At 34.3% G+C, this 24,709-nt stretch overlaps 1 protein-coding gene across 2 annotated transcripts in view; it reads left to right on the plus strand.

Annotated features, from left to right (window-relative positions):
• LOC145258239 (cubilin-like) overlaps positions 1-24,709 on the plus strand; it is a 1,360,229-nt gene that overhangs the window by 1,270,186 nt on the left and 65,334 nt on the right. For both annotated transcript variants that reach the window (XM_080116206.1, XM_080116216.1), the window contains exon 22: positions 18,901-19,034. In XM_080116206.1, the coding sequence (XP_079972332.1) occupies positions 18,901-19,034 (134 nt within the window). The remainder of the gene's footprint in view (positions 1-18,900; positions 19,035-24,709) is intronic.

A 24,709-nucleotide genomic window follows, 5' to 3' on the forward strand; every position in this document is an offset into this window, starting at 1 on the left:
CGTTTAAATATTTTAGATATCTAGTGTGAGTTAATCTTGATAATTATAACACTCTGTAAATCACCCGGCCGTCCTTGCTTGCTTGAATCTTTTATTATATTAAAGTCGCATTACTATTTATTTGTTCACAACTTAATATGTACAAAAGGTACATTGTTTAACAAATTAATTTCCATACTGAAAACGGACTTATATACACCTTTATTTCAGCATGATTTCTAAAAATACTATTTATTTAAAAGAAATCTACATTCAATAAATATCTTAGTTTGCATATTATGTTAAAGAAAATCTATTTTCATAATTAGCTCGATTTTATTGTTTGTTGTAATAGAATCGTTTTAGTTGTTCTATTTAGAAATATGATTTAACGTTAATTTATTTTACCCATTTTATACTGGTGCTACCAGATCAGGCTGTCTACTGACTTCCTGAGATGAAACGCACCTACATAGATGTCTTTGTTTTTTTATTCCCTTTTGCAAAACTTAGTCATGTTCTGCGAAAACATAAACAAAAACAACATTCTCCTCCCCCTCCCCTCCCTCGTTTTCTTTTTCCTTCACCTCCTCACCTTTTTTTTTTTTTTTTTTTTTTTTTTTTTTTTTGCCTAGTTGGTAGGGCGATAGAACATACCAACTGCCCCCCTGCAGAGGGTAAAAATCCTTCAATGGGACCACCAGTTGACCGTTGGTGGCAACCCGTAATGCATTAAGAACGGGATCCTGGTGGTTGAGTGGAACATGCCTAGGAAATAATAACATGATACTACAACACACCACTTTGGCCCTTACTAGGCTAGACGGGAGGTTGGATAGGCCCGATCCAATCAATCGGTTGGTCATGACAAGCACTAATTCAGACAATCCAAACAAAAACACACTAACACTCAACATAAACAATAAACTGAATTAATAAGCGATGGCTGAAGGGTCAATCAAGCTGGGAAAAAGGTAACCATCAGGAATAATAAAAATACAGGGAAATCCCATACTTGGGTGGGCATAACCATATATTGTGAATGCTTGGAAACCTCCCCATGTTTGAGTATACCAGCTATGTAGCCCTGGAGAACCGAGGCGAATGGGATTTACCCCCTCATAGTTCTTCCCCATAAGGGGCTCCAAGGAGGGTGGGGAGCATGGCTGATGAATTTTTCAAAAATTATTATGAATACCAAAAAATCCAAGAGACCACACACAGAAATTGACTCTGACAGCGACAATGAAGATACAAACTTTCCAAGATTCATCGTGCTAGAAGCAACGTCTAATATACCGTTAACTAAAATGTCACCCTTCATTATCCAAAAGGTAATATCAAGCAAAATAACACCTAAAAATGTCAAAAAATTAAGGAATGGTACCATATTGGTAGAAGTACTAAATAAAAAACAGGCCAAAACTCTACTTCAACTACAAAAATTGCATGAAACAAACATCAAAGCTTATCCACACCAAACACTAAACTACTCCAAAGGAGTCATAAAAAACCAGGAAATCTCCGTCTGCACAACAGAAGAAATCAAAACAGAACTAAAAAACCAAGGGGTCACAGATGTAAAAAGAATCACATTTAAAAAAAAAGGAGAGGTAATATATACAAACACTTATATATTAACATTCAATTATCCTCAAATACCAGAGACCATCAATATAGGTTATGAAAGAACGAAAATAGAACAATACATCCCAAAACCTTTACAATGCTACAACTGCCAAAAGTTTGGACATAATAAAGACCAATGTCTAAGATTCTTCACATGTGGAAACTGCAGTGAAAAAAACCCAGACCACGATGAAGAAGACTGTCCAAATAAAACCAAATGCACAAACTGTCAAGAAGAGCACCACTCTCACTCAAAACAGTGCAAAATATATAATCAAGAGAAGGAAATAATAACAATCAAATATCAAAAAAATATAACCTTCCAAGAAGCCCGCAAAGAAGTCACAAATCGCACCAAAAACTCATATGCCACAATAACCCAACAAGCAAACAAAATGTACAACTACAATGAACTAAACCTTGCTCCAGAAATTGCAAACCTAGCAAAAGAACTAAAGAACATACTTGAAGAATTAAAATCTTTTTTATCAGAACTGAAAATAAACTCCAACAGCCAAATAAAAGTCAGAAACGAACAACCCAGTATAAAAGAAAACGAAACAAAGGAAATCAGAAAAACTTCCATCAATATTGAGGAATCAATCCCTAAAGAAATGAAACCTCCTCAATTATCAAAACGTGAAAGATCCAAGTCACAAACAAGGACAAAAACAGATGTTAAAAATAAACACACAACAACAGAAAAAATGGAAATAGAACAGAACAACAAAAAAACTACCCCCCAAAAACAAAATGACAAACAAAAAACAGAATTAGTATTAATTGAAAATGAAAATAAATTTGAACTAGTTGAAACTGATAGCCAAAAAAGACAGTCAAGACAAAGTAAATCTAAAAGTCCCAGACCAAAACCCAAAAAAAGCCTCTCACCAGAAACAAGAAACAGACCATCCACTTCCAAAAGAAACACCCAAACTAACATCGAAACTATGGACGTAGACATAAACACCAACAGTCCAAAACCAAAAGAAAATATAAACCATGACTAACAAAATCCTACAGTGGAACATAAGAGGATTAAAAATTAATATCGAAGAAATGCAAATACTTATCAAATCCTTATGTCCTGCAATAATTTGCCTACAGGAAACACACTTAAAAGAAAATGACAAAATTAACATAAAACACTACTCAATATACAACCACATAAACAAATTATCATGCAAAGCCACCGGTGGATCATCAATACTGATAAACGAAAACATTCCACACAGCAAAGTGAACTTAAAAACAAATATGCAAGCTGTTGCAATAACTGCAACACTACACAAAACAATAACCCTATGCTCACTCTATATACCACCAAATGAAACAATAAACGAAACTGAATTAAACAATATAATCAAACAACTACCTAAACCTTTTCTACTGTTGGGAGACTTCAATAGTCATAATATATGGTGGGGCAGTAAAAAAAACAACAAAAGAGGCCAAACCATAGAAAAAATAATTAACCAAAACGATCTATGCCTACTCAACAACAAAGAGAATACATATATGCACCCACCAACGGGAACCCTATCAGCAATCGATATAACACTATGTGACCCAACTATATACATGGATTATAGCTGGAGAACACATAAGGATGCATGCGGAAGTGACCACTTCCCAATCATAATAGAAAACGAGAATCCCAAGCCAGAAGACAAAACACCCCGCTGGAATTTACAAAAGGCAAATTGGGAAAATTTCCAAAATACATGTCAATACAGATTAATACCTGAAGCGAATCCTGACTTAGAACACATCACATATTTCAGCAACACCCTACTCACAATAGCCGAGGAGAACATACCAAAAAGTTCCACTACTACAAAATATAACAAACCCTGGTACAATAAAGAATGCAAAGAAGCTATAAGAGCCAGACGTGCAAACCTAAGGAAATTTAAAAACAGTCCAACGAAAGAAAATTTGGACACCTATAAAAACAGCAAAGCCAAAGCACGGAAAACTATCAAAGAATCAAAACGGAACTCGTGGAAAGATTATGTAACAAAAATTAATCAAAACACAAAACCCAAAAAAGTATGGGAGATGGTCAGAAAAATAGCAGGAAAAAATACAAAGAACCCTATTAAACACCTTATATGCGACAACACAAAGATTACCGACAAACAAAATATCGCAAATAAATTAGCAGAACAATTCTCAATGAACTCATCATCAAAAAACCAAAATAAAAAATTCCAAGCTATAAAGAAAAATGAAGAAAAAATAAAAATAAACTTCAAATCAAAAAATGAAGAAAACTACAATCAATTATTCAACAGTGCAGAACTAGAGGAGGCAATAAACAAATCTCCCGATACAGCAGTCGGCCCCGACGAGATCCATTATCAATTCCTCAAAAAACTACCAAAACCATCACTGGACTACTTATTACAAATTTACAATGAGATATGGATAACTAACAACATTCCAAAAAACTGGAAGCAGGCAACAGTAATCCCAATACCCAAACCAAAAAAAGACCATACAAACCCAACAAACTACCGACCCATTGCACTAACTAGTTGTTTGTGCAAAACTTTTGAAAGAATGATTAACGAAAGATTAAATTGGTACTTGGAAAGCAAAAATCTAATTACAGAAAGCCAGTCGGGTTTCAGGAAAAATAGAAGCCCCACCGATCACTTAATAAAACTGGAAACACGCATAAGAGAAGCATTTGCAAAAAAAGAACATCTAATAGCAATTTTTTTTGACATGCAAAAGGCGTATGACACCGCTTGGAAATACGGAATCCAAAAAGACCTGTATGAACTAGGACTTAGGGGTAGAATGCCAGAAATTATCAGAAATTTCTTAACAAATAGAAACTTCCAAGTACGGATGGACAACACTTATTCAGTCCAAAAAGATCAAGAAATGGGGGTCCCCCAAGGCAGTATCCTGTCTGTCACCCTCTTCAACATTAAAATAAACAATATCATAAAAAACATAGACCCAGGAATTGAAAATGCCCTATACGTGGACGACCTACTTATATACTACCAATCTAAATATATACAAACAGCCGAACGCAAACTACAACTCTGTCTGAATAAAATAAATAAATGGGCCATAGAAAATGGATTTACATTCTCAGAGGAAAAAACTAAATGCATCCACTTTTGCAAATTACGAAAATTCCACCACGACCCCAACCTGAAACTGGATAACAAGAACATCCCACTTACCGACCAACATAAATATTTAGGTATTATATTTGATAAAAAATTGAACTTTATACCGCATATAAAATATTTAAAAGCAAAATGCCAAAAGACAATGCAATTGATCAAAGTCCTAGCACACACCGATTGGGGTGCAGACAAAGTCACATTATTAAAATTATACCAAACTCTAATCAGATCTAAAATGGACTATGGATGCTTCATCTATGGAGCAGCAAGGAAGTCCTACATAAAAGAACTAAATACAATCCACCATCAAGGATTAAGATTAGCCTTGGGAGCATTTAGAACCTCTCCAGTAGAAAGCCTCTATATAGAGGCCCACGAGCCTCCACTGATTCTAAGACGACAGAAGTTAGCGCTACAATATTACCTAAAGCTGGTATCAAGTCCAACAAATCCTGCATATCAATGTACCCTTCACCCACAATACACACATCTCTTCAACAAGAAAGAAGATATCAAGCCCTACAGCCTCCGGATAAAAAACCTTCTCACAGAAGCCCAAATGGACATTACAAAAATACATAAATATAACAAATCAAAAACTCCACCCTGGATGATCAAACAACCACACATAATATTAAAATTAAATAAATATCCCAAAACGAAAACCCACCCATCAACCTTCCATGAAGAACTACTTATCATCCAGAATACATACAAAGAATATACACAAATTTACACTGACGGATCAAAAGATGGAGATAAAGTAGGATGCGCAGCCATCCACAAAAAAATAAAACTAAAGAAAAGGCTCCCAAACGAATCTTCTATTTTCAGCGCAGAAGCAACAGCCATAGATTTGGCACTGAATATAATAACCAATGATGACCATCAAAAATATATCATATTTACTGACTCACTTTCAATACTCATATCTCTAAAAGAAAAAAAAATGACAAACCCACTTATTACAAAATTGCTAAACAAAATAGATGCCATAACCATGAAAAAAAACATTATCTTTTGCTGGATACCAAGCCATATCGGCATATACATGAATGAACAAGCAGATAAGGCAGCAAAGGAAACTCTGCAACAAAACCACATAAGTGGAAAAATCCCCTATACAGACCTAAAGACTAAAATAAACACATTTTTGAAGAGAAAATGGCAAGAAAACTGGAGCTCATGCACCAAAAACAAACTATTCCAAATAACACCAAATATTGGAACGAGAGACACCAAAAAGTTAACAAGAAAGGAAGAGGTAGTAATGACCAGACTGCGAATAGGTCACACTCACATCACCCACTCACATCTACTAAAAGGGGAGGAGACACCAAACTGTATAACGTGTCAAGAACCCTACACAATACACCATATACTGACAAACTGCATTGACCTTGAACAAATCCGAACAAAGTATTACCAAGAAAAAAATCTGAAAACAATATTAAACAAGATTGATCCCCAAAAAATTATCAATTTTCTGAAAGAAACTAAAATATACTCAAAAATATAAGGAAAGACCCCCCCCCCCACAAAAAAAAAAAAAAAAAAAACCTTAAGAAGAACAAACCAATATTTAACACAACATAACGAACCTTTCGGCATTAAATGACCCCAAAGTGGTTGATATGCCGTAAAACAAAACAAACAAACAAACAAACAAACATTTACCCATTTATAATATAATTTATTCTCAAGCGTTAATAGCTGACAACAGTTTCGTTAAAACCGGAAGTAAGATTTAAAAGCTATAGGAGTTCTTTAGCGTTTAAGCTATGAAAGTTACTTCGCGTTTGATTTTCATAAAAAAAGACATTTTTATACTTCCCTAAATCCAACGTGTGGTTACTTTTCTTAAAAAGTTATGATATTCGGTGTATCTTAAATAGTATGCGACTAATCCTTCCGCCCGGCAATAATTTTCGACCGGGCAAGGCCGGATGTATGCAACTAATTGCAAATAAATTAAGACAAGATATCTTAAGTGTGGTACATAGAAGTATGAGTTGTCGATTACATTTCACTGCTAAACCATTGCACAGCATGTTTAGTCTATAAATCTATCAAAGTGACATAATCGCTGCCGGCAGCCATAGCTGATGACCTGGATCGAAGAGTTGATTATAAGAAATTGGATTATCGATTAGGTTTAATCTTTGCAGACACATTCCAAGAAGAAAATAAAGATAAATGATTGCAGGGAATTTCAGTAGATTATTTACTTTGGTTTGTATTCTGTCATCGAGTGATCTGTTCTTCTTGGTATAAAGCGAGATGACTAAATAAATAATCGTTTCCCGAAGGCACTTTTTTCTATATTTTAATAGCACAAAATACATGTTAAATGTTTTTTAGGTTTCGATGGAATTAGCTCTGAAAAACCTGTTTTAATCGTTATTATTAGCCGGAAATTTCCAATAACTTACCAAGTAACCCATCTCTTAAATATCTATCACCTCCACTCTCTCACTCTATATAGCTCTAACATCCTCTTATTTGATGTTGCTACCAGATCAAACTATCTGGAAATACTGATTTTCTGACCTCAAATGCACCAAACATAAATGTTTGTTTTTCTTTTTCCTTTGCAAGCAAAGTAAGAAACCAAAATAACATTTTTCCTATACAAAAAAAGCAAACCAAACCTTATGGTTAATTATGTAAAGATATAAATAAATTTCCAAATTCACTGGATTCACAATTAACCCGAAAAAGCTTGATATATAATATGTAAAAAAAAAAAAACTTATTTTAGACAGTATATCATTTCTGCCTCTGTCTGTTACTCCCTCAGATCTCATTCCAAAGGTAATAAAACTAACAATAAAGCTAAGATATCCATTAAAACAGAAAATATCACAATTGTAGAAATGCTATTAAACATGTAACTGAAAGGACCAAAAGGTCTAATTTTTAATTTTGTCTTTTAAAAATTTACTTGTTTTTTCAAACCTATTTTTCCTGATTAAGAAAAATATGATTAGATTACAATGGGTTACTCCAGTAGTTACTAGTTTATGATATATATACTATAGAAGAGAGACCCGACGTTGCCCGGGATTGCATGATGATCAACGAATATTTCACACTCCTATATTTTTATCCGTGAAATCGCCCGGGGGAGAGCTTCACATGCCTCTATGCAGTCGCTTAGTCTAAAATATGTTATACTACATTGCACTCCAGATAACCTACTGTTTTTTATAAACATATTTTATATAAAGTTCATTCCAGTTAATGAAAAAAACATTAAGAAATTAACGTGCAGGGATTGAACCTACAGACCACGTCATGAAAAAAACTAAAAAAAAAACACGCTATCAACTTACCCACAGTAGAATTTTAACAGACCGTTGTTCTATCATTGTTGCTAAGCGACTACATGGAAAAATGCTTTACCGATGATAGATAAATTAAAATAACGGTTTCCGTTATCGATTATCATCAGGGATATTCTGGGACAAAACTACGATCACTCTCAGATTTATACACTAAAGTTCTGTAAATTTTTAAGAAAATCTGTTCAGCTGTTTCGGAGTCTATAAGGAATGAGCTCGCGGACAGAAAGTTGCATTATATAATTGTATATATATATATATATATATATATATATATATATATATATATATATATATAGACAGAGAGAGAGAGATAAATTTAATTTTAACCTAAAATTAAAGTTAGAATTTACAACAAATTTATTATTCGACAAGGAATATAAATTCATTACTTTAAATTCCATGGAATTTCAAAGAATGACACTTATCCCCAGAGAAAATTAGTTAGAAAAATGATATTTATGGGCAAGTTATAATTCTGCTGGTTAGTACATAACTAGAAAACTCAAAATATGAAAAAGTCATATTAGTATGAAATTTAATAATGCAGAAATATACAGGTTGAAAAAATATTCCCCCAAAAAAGCCCAGGTTTTCTATCAACTTTTCATCGAGCGTGGACTCTTAGAATAAGGACATTTTATGCTTTCAATTTGCATACCTTGTCGAATAATAAATTTGTTGCAAATTCTAATTTACAGAGTTTAAATTCAATTTCTCATATTAATACTCAAGCTTTAATATTGAACTTTTTTCGTTTGGTTAGGATTGTCCTATAAATATTAATATTTACACTTGCTTTGCGTTAACAGAATTGTTCAATTCATAAACTGAGAAAAATATTAGAATTTTTATATATATATATATATATATATATATATATATATATATATATATATATAAAAGTAGCTTATCGCCTAGAGATCATCTGATGATACAGTCGACATTGCCTGGGGCAGAGAAAGAAACTGTCGACTGCTGGTTACACAAGTTTTATTATTGAAAATAAAATTAATCCTTGACTTTTATGGACATCCAAGACAAAAGCACGACTCACAATATTGTAAACAACTTATGAAATTAGGCTGTATGAAGTTAGGCATGTATATATTTTGTTTAGAGACGAATCCTATATGTCGAATTGATCATTATAAATTTTATGACGCAACAGCTACTGGTAAGGCTGAGTAATGTGGTTTAGAGCAAAGAGGTCCGGGTTCCTTTATAAAAATTCAAATATCATTTTAACAATAGGTGTCAGATATCAGTTAATAAATATTCACCAGTTTCCAGTTTCTTTGGAGCCTTTATAAGGGCATAATGAGGACGGCCTACAATTTTAAAATTCAAATATTTATCTATATTTATTAAACATTAAGATTCACTGAGTTTTAACTTTAGTTGTCTTCAGCTAAAAACTTAAAGAAAATTTCAAGAATCAAAATCACTGCAGCAGTTTTAATCAAACTTCGAATAAGTATCCTAGACATTAGTAGCATTATATGATTATTTAAATCTTCGTGGGGGGTTGGCATGAAGTTGTAATATTGTGTTGTATAAACCTGTTTCCCTCCGAGTATTCTATTTAATACATCTTTAATATTACATAAAAGGAAAGTTGTTAATAGTGAGAGTCTTAGTGAGAGTTTTAGAGAGAGATGATGTACGAGAGATGATGTAAAAGAGATGTTCGTGTTATGACGCGATTCATATATATTAAATGTTTATACTTAGAGGTGTTGATAGAAGCTCTTTGAGTGATGAAACAGTGTTCAGATAGTCTTAGTGTTCATATTGTAGATATGAGATGTCGAGACGTGTATGTAAAGACATTTTAAAACACATGATATACAAGACATATAATAACAATTTTCACTTTACCTTTTGGTAGAAGTAAAACACATGATGGGTTTATTTCTTCTCCCGACCGGTCATGGTTTTCTGAATCAAGAATGCAAAGCTTCACATTCTAAGTTTCAAAAGTGACCGTCTCGCTTCTAGACGTTCGAATCCCAACTGCAGACTATCGTCTGTCGTCCTCAAACTCCCTCTCAGTTTCTCCCAGTTCTCTAAAGTTTCTAACTATATCGAGAACTTCCCGTTTTCCATGACGTCATACACATGTTAAAACATGTGTCTTCTTTAACATGTTCTGGAAATGCGTGTCAAAAACTTTTTCCTTTGTTTACAAAAGGAATTTTAACCTATATTCCCAGTAACCTATATTTCTAATATGTTAAAAACATGTTTATTAAATTATCCTATAGTTGCATTCCTCAATTGAATTTTCATAACAGAATTGACAACGCACATTCTTTTCTTGAAACTATTTTATCTCTAAGCTAAACAATGGTTTGTTTTTACATTCCATTTTCTAATTCTCTCTCGTAATCTATTTCTAAACCTAAATTACGAGGTTCGAATTTCGTCTATGTTATTTCATTTTCATTTTAACTAAATCTCTCTATTTTTATACTTACATGAAAAGGGGACAGCCCTTATCATGTAACATAAGTTCGTTCCCCGTGGATTCGGAAACGGCTGGACTTATTGTTTTTCAATTTGACACGAAGATACTTGATGTGTCTGGGATTGTTCTTATGTAGGGTTTGTATCGGAATGCGTCTGATAAATATCGAAAACCGCTAATCGAAAAAATCCTATTAAAGAAGTTCCGATCTTGATCAAAGTTAAACATTTATACAACCCAATATTACAAGTTCATTTAATAAGCTTTATCATCGCACAAGCAGAAAGGCCCAGCCTGTAAAATAAACTGTAGATTCTTTTATAAGGCAGGAGCGCATTCGAAATTAACGTTTCTTTTTAGAGCACCATTGAACCATGATACTTGACATTTGTATATGTAACTTTAATTCAAGTGACTCTTATAAAATGTTTCATAAAATAAACAGTTGGTTTTTTGATAAGACGGAGGTACGTTCAAACTGGAAGTTTCTGTTTAGGGCACAACTGAACCATGACACTTGACCTTTGCATTTTAAACTTAACGTTAAGCCATTATTTATAAATATTTTATAAAATCAACACGAGATGCTTTACAATACAATGTAGACTACACTGTATTGTTGGATAAGTCCCTGCGGGGGGGGGGGGGCATGTGAAGTTTCTTTCCGGTAAACTGCTGTGGCGGGCCCCCAACTAGAGCAGTAAATCAATTAATTTGATTAAAAAAATGATCGATTTCTTTAATTTTGATAACAATAAAAGTATGTGAGGGTGGAACATTTGTTGATCTTCATTTAATGATGGACAACATCGGGTTCCCCGGCTAATGTATATATATGTATACATAGATAAGATTGAAATAAATTAATTATTAAACCAGAACTAGAGAATGGAATTAAAATAAAATGTAGAATGTTGTGATTTTTTACTGTGTTTGTATTCTGTGTTCCGCTCATTGAATGAGAAACGACTAATACGTAAAAATATTTTCGATTGTGTAAGGGGATAGTATTTTTTTCTGTTTATCTATGTACTTTTTCAAACTTCAATCAAAAGGCAATATTCAGAATATAAACAAAGCTGTAATTCAGGAATTACTCGATTTAATTGTTTTTTTTTTTTCTGATTTGTAACGATCACAATTGTCTACATGGTAAACCGATAAAATTGTCGCCATAGTAAAGACGACATGGCTCCATTTCCATTTGATGAAATCCGTTTTTTTTTTTGCCTACCATGGATTAATTGGCCAGTTGTGTAGGAATTCCAAGAGCGAGAGAACCCCCTATCATGTCTGAAAATGACACCATGTAAAACGAGCGAGATTGGAGATGCATCGCTGTACAATTTATACTCTCTACCGATCCAAGTTATGACACCAGAACTATTGTCAGCACCCTCAAAATGCAAATCCGGATGGTTCAAATTGACTTTTACTATAATTTCAAGTGAGGGCCACTTCATGTCACCTTACATCTTTGAATCCGGCTTGAAAGTCAACACCAAAGAGTACCTGAATGTGCTTTAAGAGTATAGTGAACTCCTTGTGCAGTCATGTGGCGGCACGACTCTATGCCTGCCTACAAATCCAAAGATACCCAGGCTTGGCTTTACAAGTGCTACGACTTTGTACCCTTCTCTCACTGGCTCTCTCCTCCTCTTAATGAACTACTTCATTTGGTCATACGTCGGGAACATCACCAACATGACCTCGCACAGCACTACAGAGAGTCTGATCGTTGCCATCCGCCGAGTATTCGCCGAGCCCCGCTGGCCCTTGGGAAAAAGGCATGCTTTCAGTTCCGGGCCCGTATCGAGGTGCTGATTGAGGCTTAAGGCAGCTACATTGAATAGATGTCAGCTCTACTACATAATCAAGTTACCTGAATTAATTTTTTCAGGAAAAGTTTTAAAATAAAGCTGTAGTGTTTTCTTTGAGGCGACAAATTTATCGTTCCACCTTGTACATATATGGACAGCATATTCTTATATACATTTCATTAATTATTACTCTCCCCTACTCTCTCTCTCTCTCTCTCTCTCTCTCTCTTTCCTCTTCTCTCTCATTGTGGATTTTTCGTTATGCACTAAATTATTGCTTATAAAAATAAAGACCTTTCAATTGTACTATTTATTTCTTCGCAGTTTGTTTTAAATTTAATCGCATTTGTGTTTTGTTTTACATTTTGTCAATTAAATATCAACACTCGACTGGAAATATTTTTATCGTAGTTTCAATAAAAGATGTACTTTTTAAATAATTACGAGCGAATTATAGAGCTATGTTTTATTAGTGTCCGTTATTTTTTTTTCTTTTACAAATTTCGATTTATGAGATTTTTACCTGAAACCTTTGTAATTAAAATGGAAAAAAAAAATCAGTTGTCGTCTGTTTATTGTTTATATATAGAACGAAAGCTGTGTCAATACTACTGATTACTGCCTCGTATTTGGATAAATTACTTCCTTTGCGCGTGCGCACTGAAAATAGGCAATCACAATAATTATATAGATAACAAATCTATCAAATTCACACAATCGTTTCCGGTGGCGACAGTTGGAGACCTGATCGATAATAAGCAATTTGATTATCGATTATGCTTTATCTTTGCGGTCTTGTCTTGTATGTTTGCGTTTTATATTGGTTGGATATGCTTCGCTGTGCGAACTAAAGAATGATGTGGATGTCGTATGTAATTGTAATGTTTAGCATTTGTTAACCAATTCTACAAAGTTGAAGTAAATAAAAAGTAAAACTAAAAGCTCATGAGATGACTATACCATAGGAGTGCCTAAGTAAATTCACTCAAATTAGCATTTAAAAATCATCCCTGTGTCTCCATATAACCCCCCAACGACTCTAGAAATACCTCAGTTCTTTATTACTTATATTTCGAACGTCGATCTCATTTTCATAACATTTCGGTTATATTTCCTAACCTGTTTAAGATATTCTTGCTTGTCCTAGTCGCTGACGGAATATAAATTCCCAACAACCTTTTCTTTATCGATGAGTATAATTTGTTCTCAAGATACATTCTACGTCTTTTAGATGTTTTAACTGCGGAGTAATCACTTGTCAAGGTGCGAAAGCTACTCGAGGATAAAAGTTAACAAGTGTTGATTAGTCGGTCAGAAAACACCGTCATGATTGGTAGAGATAGAAATTGGGTATTATTTGATTATTTAAGAGGACAGCTAAACAAGTACTTGTTTACATTGAACTTGACAACGACCTGGAAAGCAGTCCCGCGGCATAAAGTCCCACAGTCAGCAGTTTATCTATGTTCATCTAAATCACGTTTAGTTTTGAGCACAGGTAGAAAGTAGGGAATACTGTTGACAATGGTTGTAGTTTAACGAGATACGAAATATTAGTTAAATATACGTTAATTACAGACCGAATTGGTAATGGCTCTCATCTCCTCCCTGATGGCTTCCTTGAGTTCCGTGATGGTTCTGGGTTTCCCTGCGTAGACTCTGTCCTTAAGATAGCCCCAAAGAAAAAAATCTGGTAGGCTTAGGTCCGGGCTATGGGGTGCCCACTCAAAATCAATCTTGAGACTGGTCACTCGGCCTCCGAAGTTCTCTTTCAGCCAATCTCGGGAAAGGATTGAGGTGTGAGAACTTTCTCCGTCCTGCTGGAACCAGAACTTGCTCATGCGTGATGGATAGATGGTCTGGAGCTCACTCTTGAAGGTTTGAAGGACCTCCACATACCGCTCCTTGGTGACTGTCACTGCTGCGCCAGATTCTTCGATGAAGATTGGTCCGATGATGCCTCTAGCCGAGATTGCAGCCCACAAATGAAATGATACGATTGTTGCTCACTAAGATGATGTTTTTTTTAACTCCTCCTATTTTTTAAGACAAAGGCAACTGTAAAACTACAAACGGATTTGCTGAATAGAAACAAATTGGAATTATTTTTTAAAAAATTTAAAAAAAAACAAGTATTTTAAATCTAAAACATACCAATGAAGATAATTATTTAAACCTTTATTTTCTAAATACATGTTTCGCTAAGATATTCTTTGTTTAGTTCTATTTTTATGAAAAGAAAAATAATTATTTTAAAATCAATCTCATTGCTTCACGTTTATGGACAAAAACGGTAAATGCTCTAAGTGATCTCGGATAGAATAAAACAAAAGTTTCAATACTGTCTTTCAATCCTCATAAAATCTTATTCGAATGTTCTGTAATACATCGCTTTTATTACAAACATCGACACACACAGATATGTAAATGGAGATTCCAAGATCAATTATAAAGAGTTACAACAAAATTTATTGTTTGGCAAAGAGATACAAATAATTACCAATGTTTTTTTTTTCTTAACCTATGGATTTTCAATGAATGGCTTATCTAATCGGAGGATATGTTAGTAAAATAAATGTGAGTAATTGTAAATTTTGCTTTTCAGCACATAAATTGAAAATTTAAAGTAATAGTGTAAATAGGATACTCCAACTAACTAATTTGACTCAGAATTTCCATTCATATTATTGCTCTATCTCGTATATTGCGCTTTCTTTACATGCTTGGATCGTCTTATTAATACTAGTATTTATTTGGATTTTAACTTTACAGTATTGTACAATCTGTAATCCTACGACGTTTCAGTATTTTATTTAAATTATATATGATGATACCTTATTAAACAAAGGCTAGCATCACATTCCTTATAAAACTTTGTACTATAGGTCTTGTTAACATCTATGTTAAATTTTCCATCATTTTTAAGTGTAAAAATCTTATGAAAATATACTTTTTCGTGTTTTTAGTGGAAAATATTTCAATAGACACATCACGTATTTGACAAATTAACCTGTTTTTCTTTGATTTAGTAACTCTTTGATGGAAGTGTTTTACATAAAGACGAAAAGTTAGTGATCAGAAACAATTTGAGTTTTTTGTATTTCATTGTGTTGAAGTATTAATTTCATATTTCTTTTGCTCCTCGTATCTCTGTCTGTCTCTCTCTCTCATATATACATACCCACACACACACACACACACACACATGGTGACCCCCAAAAAACGGGTCCCAACTATAATTAGGCCCTGTTTCTTAGTGTTTTGTCTGAATGAAATGAAACTTTGGTCATAACTTGTTTATTATATTTAAAACATTACATCAAAACACTAGGTCTGTCGCCCTTTTTTCTCCGTTCTACAGCATATGTTCTAGATAACCTCCATTTAGCTCAGTGCATTTCTTGAGGTGCAGCACGAAGTTGTCCATGACGTTCTTACAGACCGAATTGGTAATGACTCTCATCTCCTCACTGATGGCTTCCTCGAGTTCCGTGATGGTTCTGGGTTTCCCTGCGTAGACTCTGTCCTTAAGATAGCCCCAAAGAAAAAAATCTGGTAGGCTTAGGTCTGGGCTATGGGGTGCCCACTCAAAATCAATCTTGAGACTGATCACTCGGCCTCCGAAGTTCTCTTTCAGCCAATCTCGGGAAAGGATTGAGGTGTGAGAACTTTCTCCGTCCTGCTGGAATCAGAACTTGCTCATGAGCGATGGGTAGATGGTCTGGAGCTCACTCTTGAAGGTTTGAAGGACCTCCACATACCGCTCCTTGGTGACTGTCACTGCTGCGCCAGATTCTTCGATGAAGATTGGTCCGATGATGCCTCTGGCCGAGATTGCAGCCCACACCGTGCACGTAGGTGAGTGTAGAGGCTTGGTGGCTACTTCATTTGGTCTGGAGGACCCCCAGAAGACATTTTGTCTAGGAGTTCGCCTTTCCATCAAGATGGAAGTGGGCTTCATCTGAGGTCCAAAGGAGGTTAAGGAAACTTGACGTTTCCTCGATCTTCTCGAGCATCTTGACTGCCATGGCCCTCCTCTGCTTCTTGTCTGAAGCTGTAAGGGTCTGCAGCGTCTGTATTTTGTATGGGTAAGCCCTGATATCGTTCACTAGCACTCTCCTGCAAGTCTCACGGGACATACCGAGGGATTGACTTCGCTTACGTACAGAGCATTTCGGACTCTGCTGGAGAGACTCTCTCACTCTTTCGACCAGCTCCGCTGTTCGCTTCTTGGGACGTCCCGAGTGGCTTGGAAGGTTCTCTCTGGCAGCGATGAGGTTCTCCACGGTCCTATACTTCTCGAAGTGGTCCACCCAGTTCTGAATTCTGCTTTTAGATGGAGCCTTTTCACATTCAAACTGACGCATGAAACTGTCCTGGGTTTTCTTAAACGAGCCTGTCTTGGTAGTAAAAGTTGACACAGTGTATTCTTTGTCTCAGCTCTCACCGGGGTCTTGGTGTACTCACGGTCGTTGATTCTGCCATGTCCTGTAAAATAAGAGCAATCGATGAATAAATAATGGAGATATCACATAAAGTGTACACGGGGCCCGTTTTTTGGGGTCACTGTGTGTGTGTGTGTGTGTGTGTGTGTGTGTGTGTGTGTGTGTGTGAGTGAGTGTGTGAGTTTGTCGCACTGACATTGATATTAAAAGCCCATTGTTTCTGTTTAAAAATTTAAAACTAACTTAATTTACTCGGTCATGGATATGCGAGCGACATCATAAAGTTAACTAATTTGCATAATCCTTTAAAACGAACCTTCACTAATTCACTGTTCGTTCTTTTTTTTCCTGTTTTCTAATTAGTTTCATTTCACTAATAACGGAGAGTTCTATTTGTTCATATTCCCTATTATTCATAGTTACATAGCATTTTGAGCTGCAATAAGAGTAACTCTCCGGATATGACACAACTATGTTGAGATCAGTTCTCCTTAGATCACGGAAGATAAACAACGTTGAACCTGGTCAGTACTAGATGGGTGACCGAATTGAGAATACCAGGTTCTGTATATAGGGACGTCGACACCTTCCTGCAAGAGTTGCAAAAACCTAACAGGGGATATACATGCGACTGGGAACTGCTTGTGAATTTCATACTCTCAAGAAACTTTCTCTTTCGGACGAAGCCAGTCCGACTCACCTAAGATGATTGCCGCCACAGTACAGTACAATGCAGCATATCTCTATATATCTGCGGAAAGATCTCCATCAAACGTCTTTGTCTCTATATACCTGAAGCAATATATGGGGTATTCAAACTCGTGTAGCAAAACCGATTTAGTTTTATCCGAAAAAAATAATTGCCTAGAGTTCCAAAATTGGATGATTGGTAATTGTCAAGCGTAGTTCGACGTGATGTGCATGCTCTAGGTATGTGAAATTATAAATTTAATTGTTTTACTGCCTTAATTTGTCGAGTATTTGTATGCATTCGACGTAAGCTCAGATGGATTGTGGCTAATGTCGTTACAAAGCTAAATAGTTTGGTTTCGATTCTAGCTGATGGCACCAAAGTTATATATAAAAAAAAAAATTTGAAATCCCGAATATATATTGGGTACAATATAATAACCAATAGAGAATTGGTTCTGTAGTAAACACAAAATCTTCATTTGAATTATAATATCATATTTAAGCGTATTTTATGATCAAGCAACACCAGGCGGTCTGCTAGTATATATATAAAATATAAAATAAGTCAAAATATTATTAAAATTATATCAAAACTATTTTCTCAAAAGTGCTCAATGCAAAGTAGACATTTTTTAAATAAATTTTATATAAACATTTAAAATAGTATACACAAATTATTTCGGTTTTCGATGCTCCAGTGCACGTCATTGTCACTTCCTAGTCGCGAAAATAAAAATACAGAAACACGCGTGTGTGTGACTCCTTGAGGTGGTTATATATATATATATATATATATATATATATATATATATATATATATATATATATATTAAGCATGAAATATTGAGTCCACAAAATCTGTTAAATATAATAAGAAAATATTAAACTAATCTCTCTGCTCGCCACATTTCTACCCTACTATTATCTTGTGTTTGTAATAGACTATTCAAATGTTTTTATTTCGTTCATAATTCTGTCGTTGGTTCTATTCTAAGCAATTTATTTGGATAGAACATTTATTTACATCAGCAAATGTAAGTACTGATCGCCTCGCCTTATCTTTGAATCTTATATTAGATGCAGCCAAACAACTCTAGAGAAATCTCAGCTGGTTGGTTTGTCGTTTTTGAATTTTAAATAAAATGTCCATAAATAAACGCATTCAAAGAATTTGTTCTTGTTCTTACAAATGAATGATTCTGAACAATTTCCATTTGTGTTTCGCCACCTCTCCCCGGATCCCTGAGATTCCCCAAAGAGCATTCATTTTTTTCTTTTTTTGTTCTTTATGCTATTTGCCCTATCCTCGAATATTTCTATATCTGCTTATAATCTAATCTTTTTCTTTTTATCTTTTTTTTTCCAAAGACCGCCTCACAAATTCAGTCACTGTTTGTGGGTGATCTCAGCCGATGGCCCAGATAACGTCAAGCTAACAATCACATACTCCAACTTGGTCGACAAAAGCGACTGTGCTACAGAAAGCATTAATGTCTACGATGGTACGTACAGATAAATTTTTTGCTTCTTTTTGTTAATCATTTTTTATAAACTCTCTTCAGAAATCAACCTATAGAGAAAGATATTTTATTTACCTCATCTCTAGGAAGTTGGACACAAGGTCATGAAACATTTTACAAAGCCAGCACATCAGAAAAAAGTGAGCTCTAGACTACAAAACCATGCCTATACACTCTAAATAATGATGCCTTGGGCAATAAACTAACATCTTTTCAAAGCAAGAGGAAAAAGCCCGTTAGATCTAATATTATAGACCCGAACAGAACGATATCACAGGCCGATAATCAGTTAAAACACAAATCTACTGAGAAGACGTCCATACTGTCAAAAATAGCAAACAGTCCCAGTGACTTGACAGTGTTTTCCTATGAAAAAGATACCTCGTTCATATGAAATTCGACTCTTATCAACACTTCTGCCTTTTTGTCAGTAATAGAATCGGTAATAAACCTTGAACATTCATCAGTGAACAATTACATTGTTTCAAAAACACCTGACAGTATTTCAAATTACTAACGCTTAATACAAGTCAGAGGTATCTAATATACTGGAGTAACTGGTTAATTTTTTTAGAGGCAGACAATCTCTTTAAGATCAGCAGTTTCCTTATATAGCATAATTATAGTTTGAAGTTTCTGCCTTTTCTTGCAGTTAAAACTTAAAAATTTCAAGCTTGATTTGAACGTGATTCTCATGATGTGTTTAGGTCGTCCCCACAAAATATTTTACTCGAAACTAGATTCGACCGGATTCTCCGTCGGTACAGCTCTGGTTCGGCCATTTTAGGTTTCAGTTCATACCAACTTTTAAGAATTGGAAAATTATATTTTGCCGGAATAATTTGATTTTCTTTCCTGGAATGAAATATGTCTCATACCAGTAAATATAATACGAAATGAAGCCATTTTTGCAAAAGAAGTAATTGTACAATCTCGAAAGAAACGAGATTTCAATTTTAACAATTTCTTCGTGGATATAAAAGGAAATATTTATTTCCTATTTTAGTTTTTTTCTTTTTTCTCCAGACTTAGCATTCCTGTCTATCAGCACTTAGTCTTGTATATTCCTTACAAAATAACTTTTCGAAATTAATGCTTTCCATGTCTACCATACTAGTTGATGTAGGTCTAATCGCTATTTTTATTTCTGGTGTTCAATCCTGGACATTTCAGGCTTGATTTCAACAAAAAATCACATCCTCGGAAAATGTAAAAAAAAAAAAAAACGACACTCGAATAAATGTTACATGAAAGGTCTGCCCCCTTCTCGTGTAAGAAGACATACTAGATTAGTGAAAATGATATTAGGATAAGGCTAGAATCGAACTCTGTATGCAAGTGTTAAAAATAATGAAAAATGGAATGTTAGAAATTCAGTCCATTGTTAATTCTACTAGAAATAGTTAAATATTGTTTATGTTGGAAAAGGTCGAGTGTCCATTCTTTTAGAAATCTGGATATTAAATATGTCAGTTAAATGAATGCACAATGCGAGTTAAAATATATTATTTAATAATAGGTTAGAATTAGACTGCAGATTTTTTGTTTGCCAAAAGTGTGTTTGGACAATTATTTGTTAATCAACGTGAAGTAGTCACGTTGGTAAACAGACTTCTGGCGTCATAAACAAAGGGGATTTCTCAATATAGGAATCTGAGGGTTCGCAGTTAGATAGTTGATGAGGATCAGATATTCAGAGCAGATCACATACAGTAATAGTCAGTTGGAGAGGAGAGCCCCTTAGAAGCGAATGGAGGAAAATAGACCATGTAAATAAAAGTCTGAGTTCCTGACAGCACCATTGTTATATATGTGCCCCCAATATGAATCCCCGTTACATATGTCTCCAACATGAACTCTCGTCATCTTTAATTATGTACCCCCTATACAACACAAAACTTCGGAAAGATGAGATAAAATAAATATCAGTGACTCATACTTTTTCAAGTATGGATAGACGACTCTTTTCTGGTGTAGGCTAGTAAAATGAAGATATTCTAGGACTTACCCATACGGGGGTTAATTTTTACTCTAAGAAACCAGTGACTTCTGTCGGACTGATTGTCGCGGACGTATCTTCGACTTTGTACAAACACGCCTACTTAAGCTGTACCATGTATCTTTTTTTTCTGAAGTGTATTAAACGTCTTCATTAATCGGAACGTTACAACATAAACTACTTTATCAGCTTTTATTAAATTGTTTTTAAATTAGATGTAAGGACATAATTAGCGAAAACAAACATAACTTAAACAGGGTTTTCACAGACTTGGAAATCATTGAATTTTTACTTTTGTCTTGAAAATCCCTTATTTCTAATATTACCTAGGAAAATCCTTGAAAATAAAGAATGTCTTGAAAGACCTTTAAAATTGTATTCGTTATGTCCAGTAAAATTTGTCAAAATATTACAAATAAAATCGAAATAAATACTATAAAATTATTTTTTAAGTATTTAAAAAATACCATTAAAATATATTTTAAATATTCAAAATGAAATCGAAACACCTTGTTTTGAAATTGCATAGTAGTATTGTGGATACTACTTCCCATTAACACAAAACAAAACTACCTCAGGATAAAGGGGAGTATCTTTATTTTTTTCCGGTCACGACGGCCTAGTTTTCAATCCTCAAAAAAATTTTTTCTCACTTTTTTTGGGGTGAGAAGTGTGTGGGGGGGGGGGATAAAATCTTTCTCTATTTTTGCTTTCATTTATAATTTAATTTTGGGGTGGAGAGGAGCAGTGACGGCCGCCATAAATAAAAATGCCCCCCTTATCTAAAACGAACACTCCAATGGCGAATTCCTCTCCCCGTCCTCCCCTCAAAATTGTGATAACCTAAAATGAGACTGATCGGGCTGAAGAAAAAAATAGACAAACAGTAGCAATCTTGGTTGCAAATTTAAAAGCAAAAATTGTTAATATTTTAGATGAAATCAAAATCGTTTAAAACTGCCTAAAAACACACAAAAAAAAAAAAACGAAGACAGATTGCAAACTCACTTGCATTGACTATAGTAACATTTATTTCTAATATATTGGATTTTTTAATCACTTTTTCCAATAGCTATCGATTGTAAAACAAGCCCCAATTTTTGTTTTGAAAACCTAAATTTTATCTCGTAGGTCTTGAAAAACTTTGCAAACTCCTTGAAAATGGACATTGAAAATCTGTACGAACCGTGTTAAATAAATGTATCGGGCGAGTCTATAATTCAAAATGAGTAGAAAGTGATACCGGTCATACTAATGTGGAAACACTGTTATATAAACTAACAGGATTCCGTGGAAATCTGTTTTCTACACGAATCTGTATAACGTACTGTTGTTAATAATACTACTTTTGGAAATAATTTTTTTAAAATCTGTTAGGATAAATACTATTAAGAAAATGACGTTTCTTCTGTAAAATTGTTATATTCTTTATATAAATAAAAGTATGGCTCTTAATTATTTATTTTACTCTGTAGAATTTAATAAATTTCATGTTGGAGATTATGTCCCTCGTTATAAAACTCTTTAGTGTATAGAAAACTGTAGTCATCTGTTATGTAAAACTGTACTAATCTGTTTTGTAACTTAACTTCATAGGCAAGCTCGTCTTTGTATTTTTATAAAACTTATATTATCAGAGTAAAGAGGGTTTCTAATGTTATCAGATTCATTCTAATACAACTGAAATATTCGCTCGACACCCAGCAGCCGTTAAAACAATGATGTGACAAGCATTCTGACTTACACGCCGTCATAAATCATAAAATGTCTAGTCTGTTATAAATTACAAACTTTTCATTGGTCCTCATAAATTCTTTCTTTCACCTTTTACTTCCCAATCTCCACTTGAATCGTTTATTCTTGTCATATAAATATTGCTTTTACTCTAACAGAATGCTGCGTCAGCGATGTTTCTAGTGCAGGCAACCATGATGCTTGACTCTGTTAGCAATACACTGGTTGCGTTGCTGAGTGGGACCATGAGTAGCGACTCCAACAGAGACATGCACTTATTTATACAGTTATTTTATGATAGGGACATTCACTATATAAGTGATTTACATATATTCGAAGATATAAAAATTGCAGCTTTAATATACACCTCACGCACGCACACATATCTCTATCTACTATATATATATATATATATATATATATATATATATATATATATATATATATATATAATCTCCAGAATCTGTGGCCTTGATGGAGGGAGACTAAAACTTGCTGCTATGGTTTCAAATGATCTGAAATAACAGCAATGGGAGACTTAATTCCAAATATTTCTCAGATGTTATATTTCCCCTCTTTTGGAAATAGGGTATGATTATGAATATCTTCAGTGTTAAATAACCCTTATACACTGTAAAATTTACTTTATGTATGAAAACCAAAGAGTGGAGATATAACATGAAAAATATTTGGAATCCAGTCTGCGTTGGCTGTTATTTCAGATCATTTTAAATCATAGCAAGATTTAGTCTAGCCTGCATCAAGGTCAGAGGATTGGGGGAAATATCAAATATTTATTAATTCATATGCAAAACTAGGAAAACAAATGACTGATTGAAACATTTTATGACTGTAAAATAGTGCTAAAAAGGCTTTGATTTTAAGGGCAAAAGTCACACAAACCACAACACAATTCAAGTCATTACATTTCCAACAAGCCTTCATTTTTTTAAATTCTGATCAATAGTCGCTGAGATTTCGAACTTATAAATTGCCAAAAAGTGGGGAATATATACACTGGTAGCCAAATTGAATATTAAAATGCTCGTATCCTTGGTTCTATGAGACGAAAGTACATGGAAATTTGCAGGCTTTTTGAAGATTATAATACTATTGTTGTTAAAATTTTATTACAATTAAAAAAGAACCTATATTTTCAAACTAATGAAATATGTCTAAATTTGCCTGCATAGTGTCTTCCAGGCCAGCTTCAGTTTTGCTGCTTCGGTTGTTTTCCCTTTGACCTTGCCACCCCCTACCCACCCACTGAAAAAATTCCATTAAGAACCTGTATGCTCGCCCAACTTTAACCCTTCCCCCTCTCTCTTTACCTTCTCTACTCCACCCCACTCTCCTCTTTCCCTCGTCTAAAAAGCTTCTTTCACTCACTATAAACAAGAAAACGAACTATCTTTCTACAGAGACTCACATCTAAAGTAAACTGTTCCAACGCACAGTTCTGAATATCATCTCCAGTATTATTTTGCTATCTTTGCTATTTTGATAACTACACTATTGATTCCGAGGTCCATTGCACACTTAACTCAATGCTCAGTTTCTATTACTCACGGGGATAATTACAATGGAATGGTATATCCACCCAATTTCGGATACACTTTGTCAACACCGAGAAAGCATTAGGACTACAGCAACCAACACACAATCAACGTAACAACGAATAAGGCTGCCCGGTATACTTTTCGAAATATCAATAAGGAGCAGTAAGCTTTTGCTATATGGGAATATCACTTTCTCCCCTGGGCCTATTTTCTGGGATTTATAACCCCGAACGACATTGGACTCCTTCCGATAATAGATTACCCAGGTTGTATCAACTTCTCTTTTCGTATAATTTTCTCCATATAATTATCCACAACCACTTAAAAAAACTATTTTCAATAATTATGCTGAAAAGCAAAATAGC

Source organism: Euprymna scolopes, chromosome 3 (genome assembly GCF_053919585.1).
Source record: "Euprymna scolopes isolate OS-2025 chromosome 3, ASM5391958v1, whole genome shotgun sequence".
Classification (NCBI taxonomy): Eukaryota; Metazoa; Mollusca; class Cephalopoda; order Sepiida; family Sepiolidae; genus Euprymna; species Euprymna scolopes.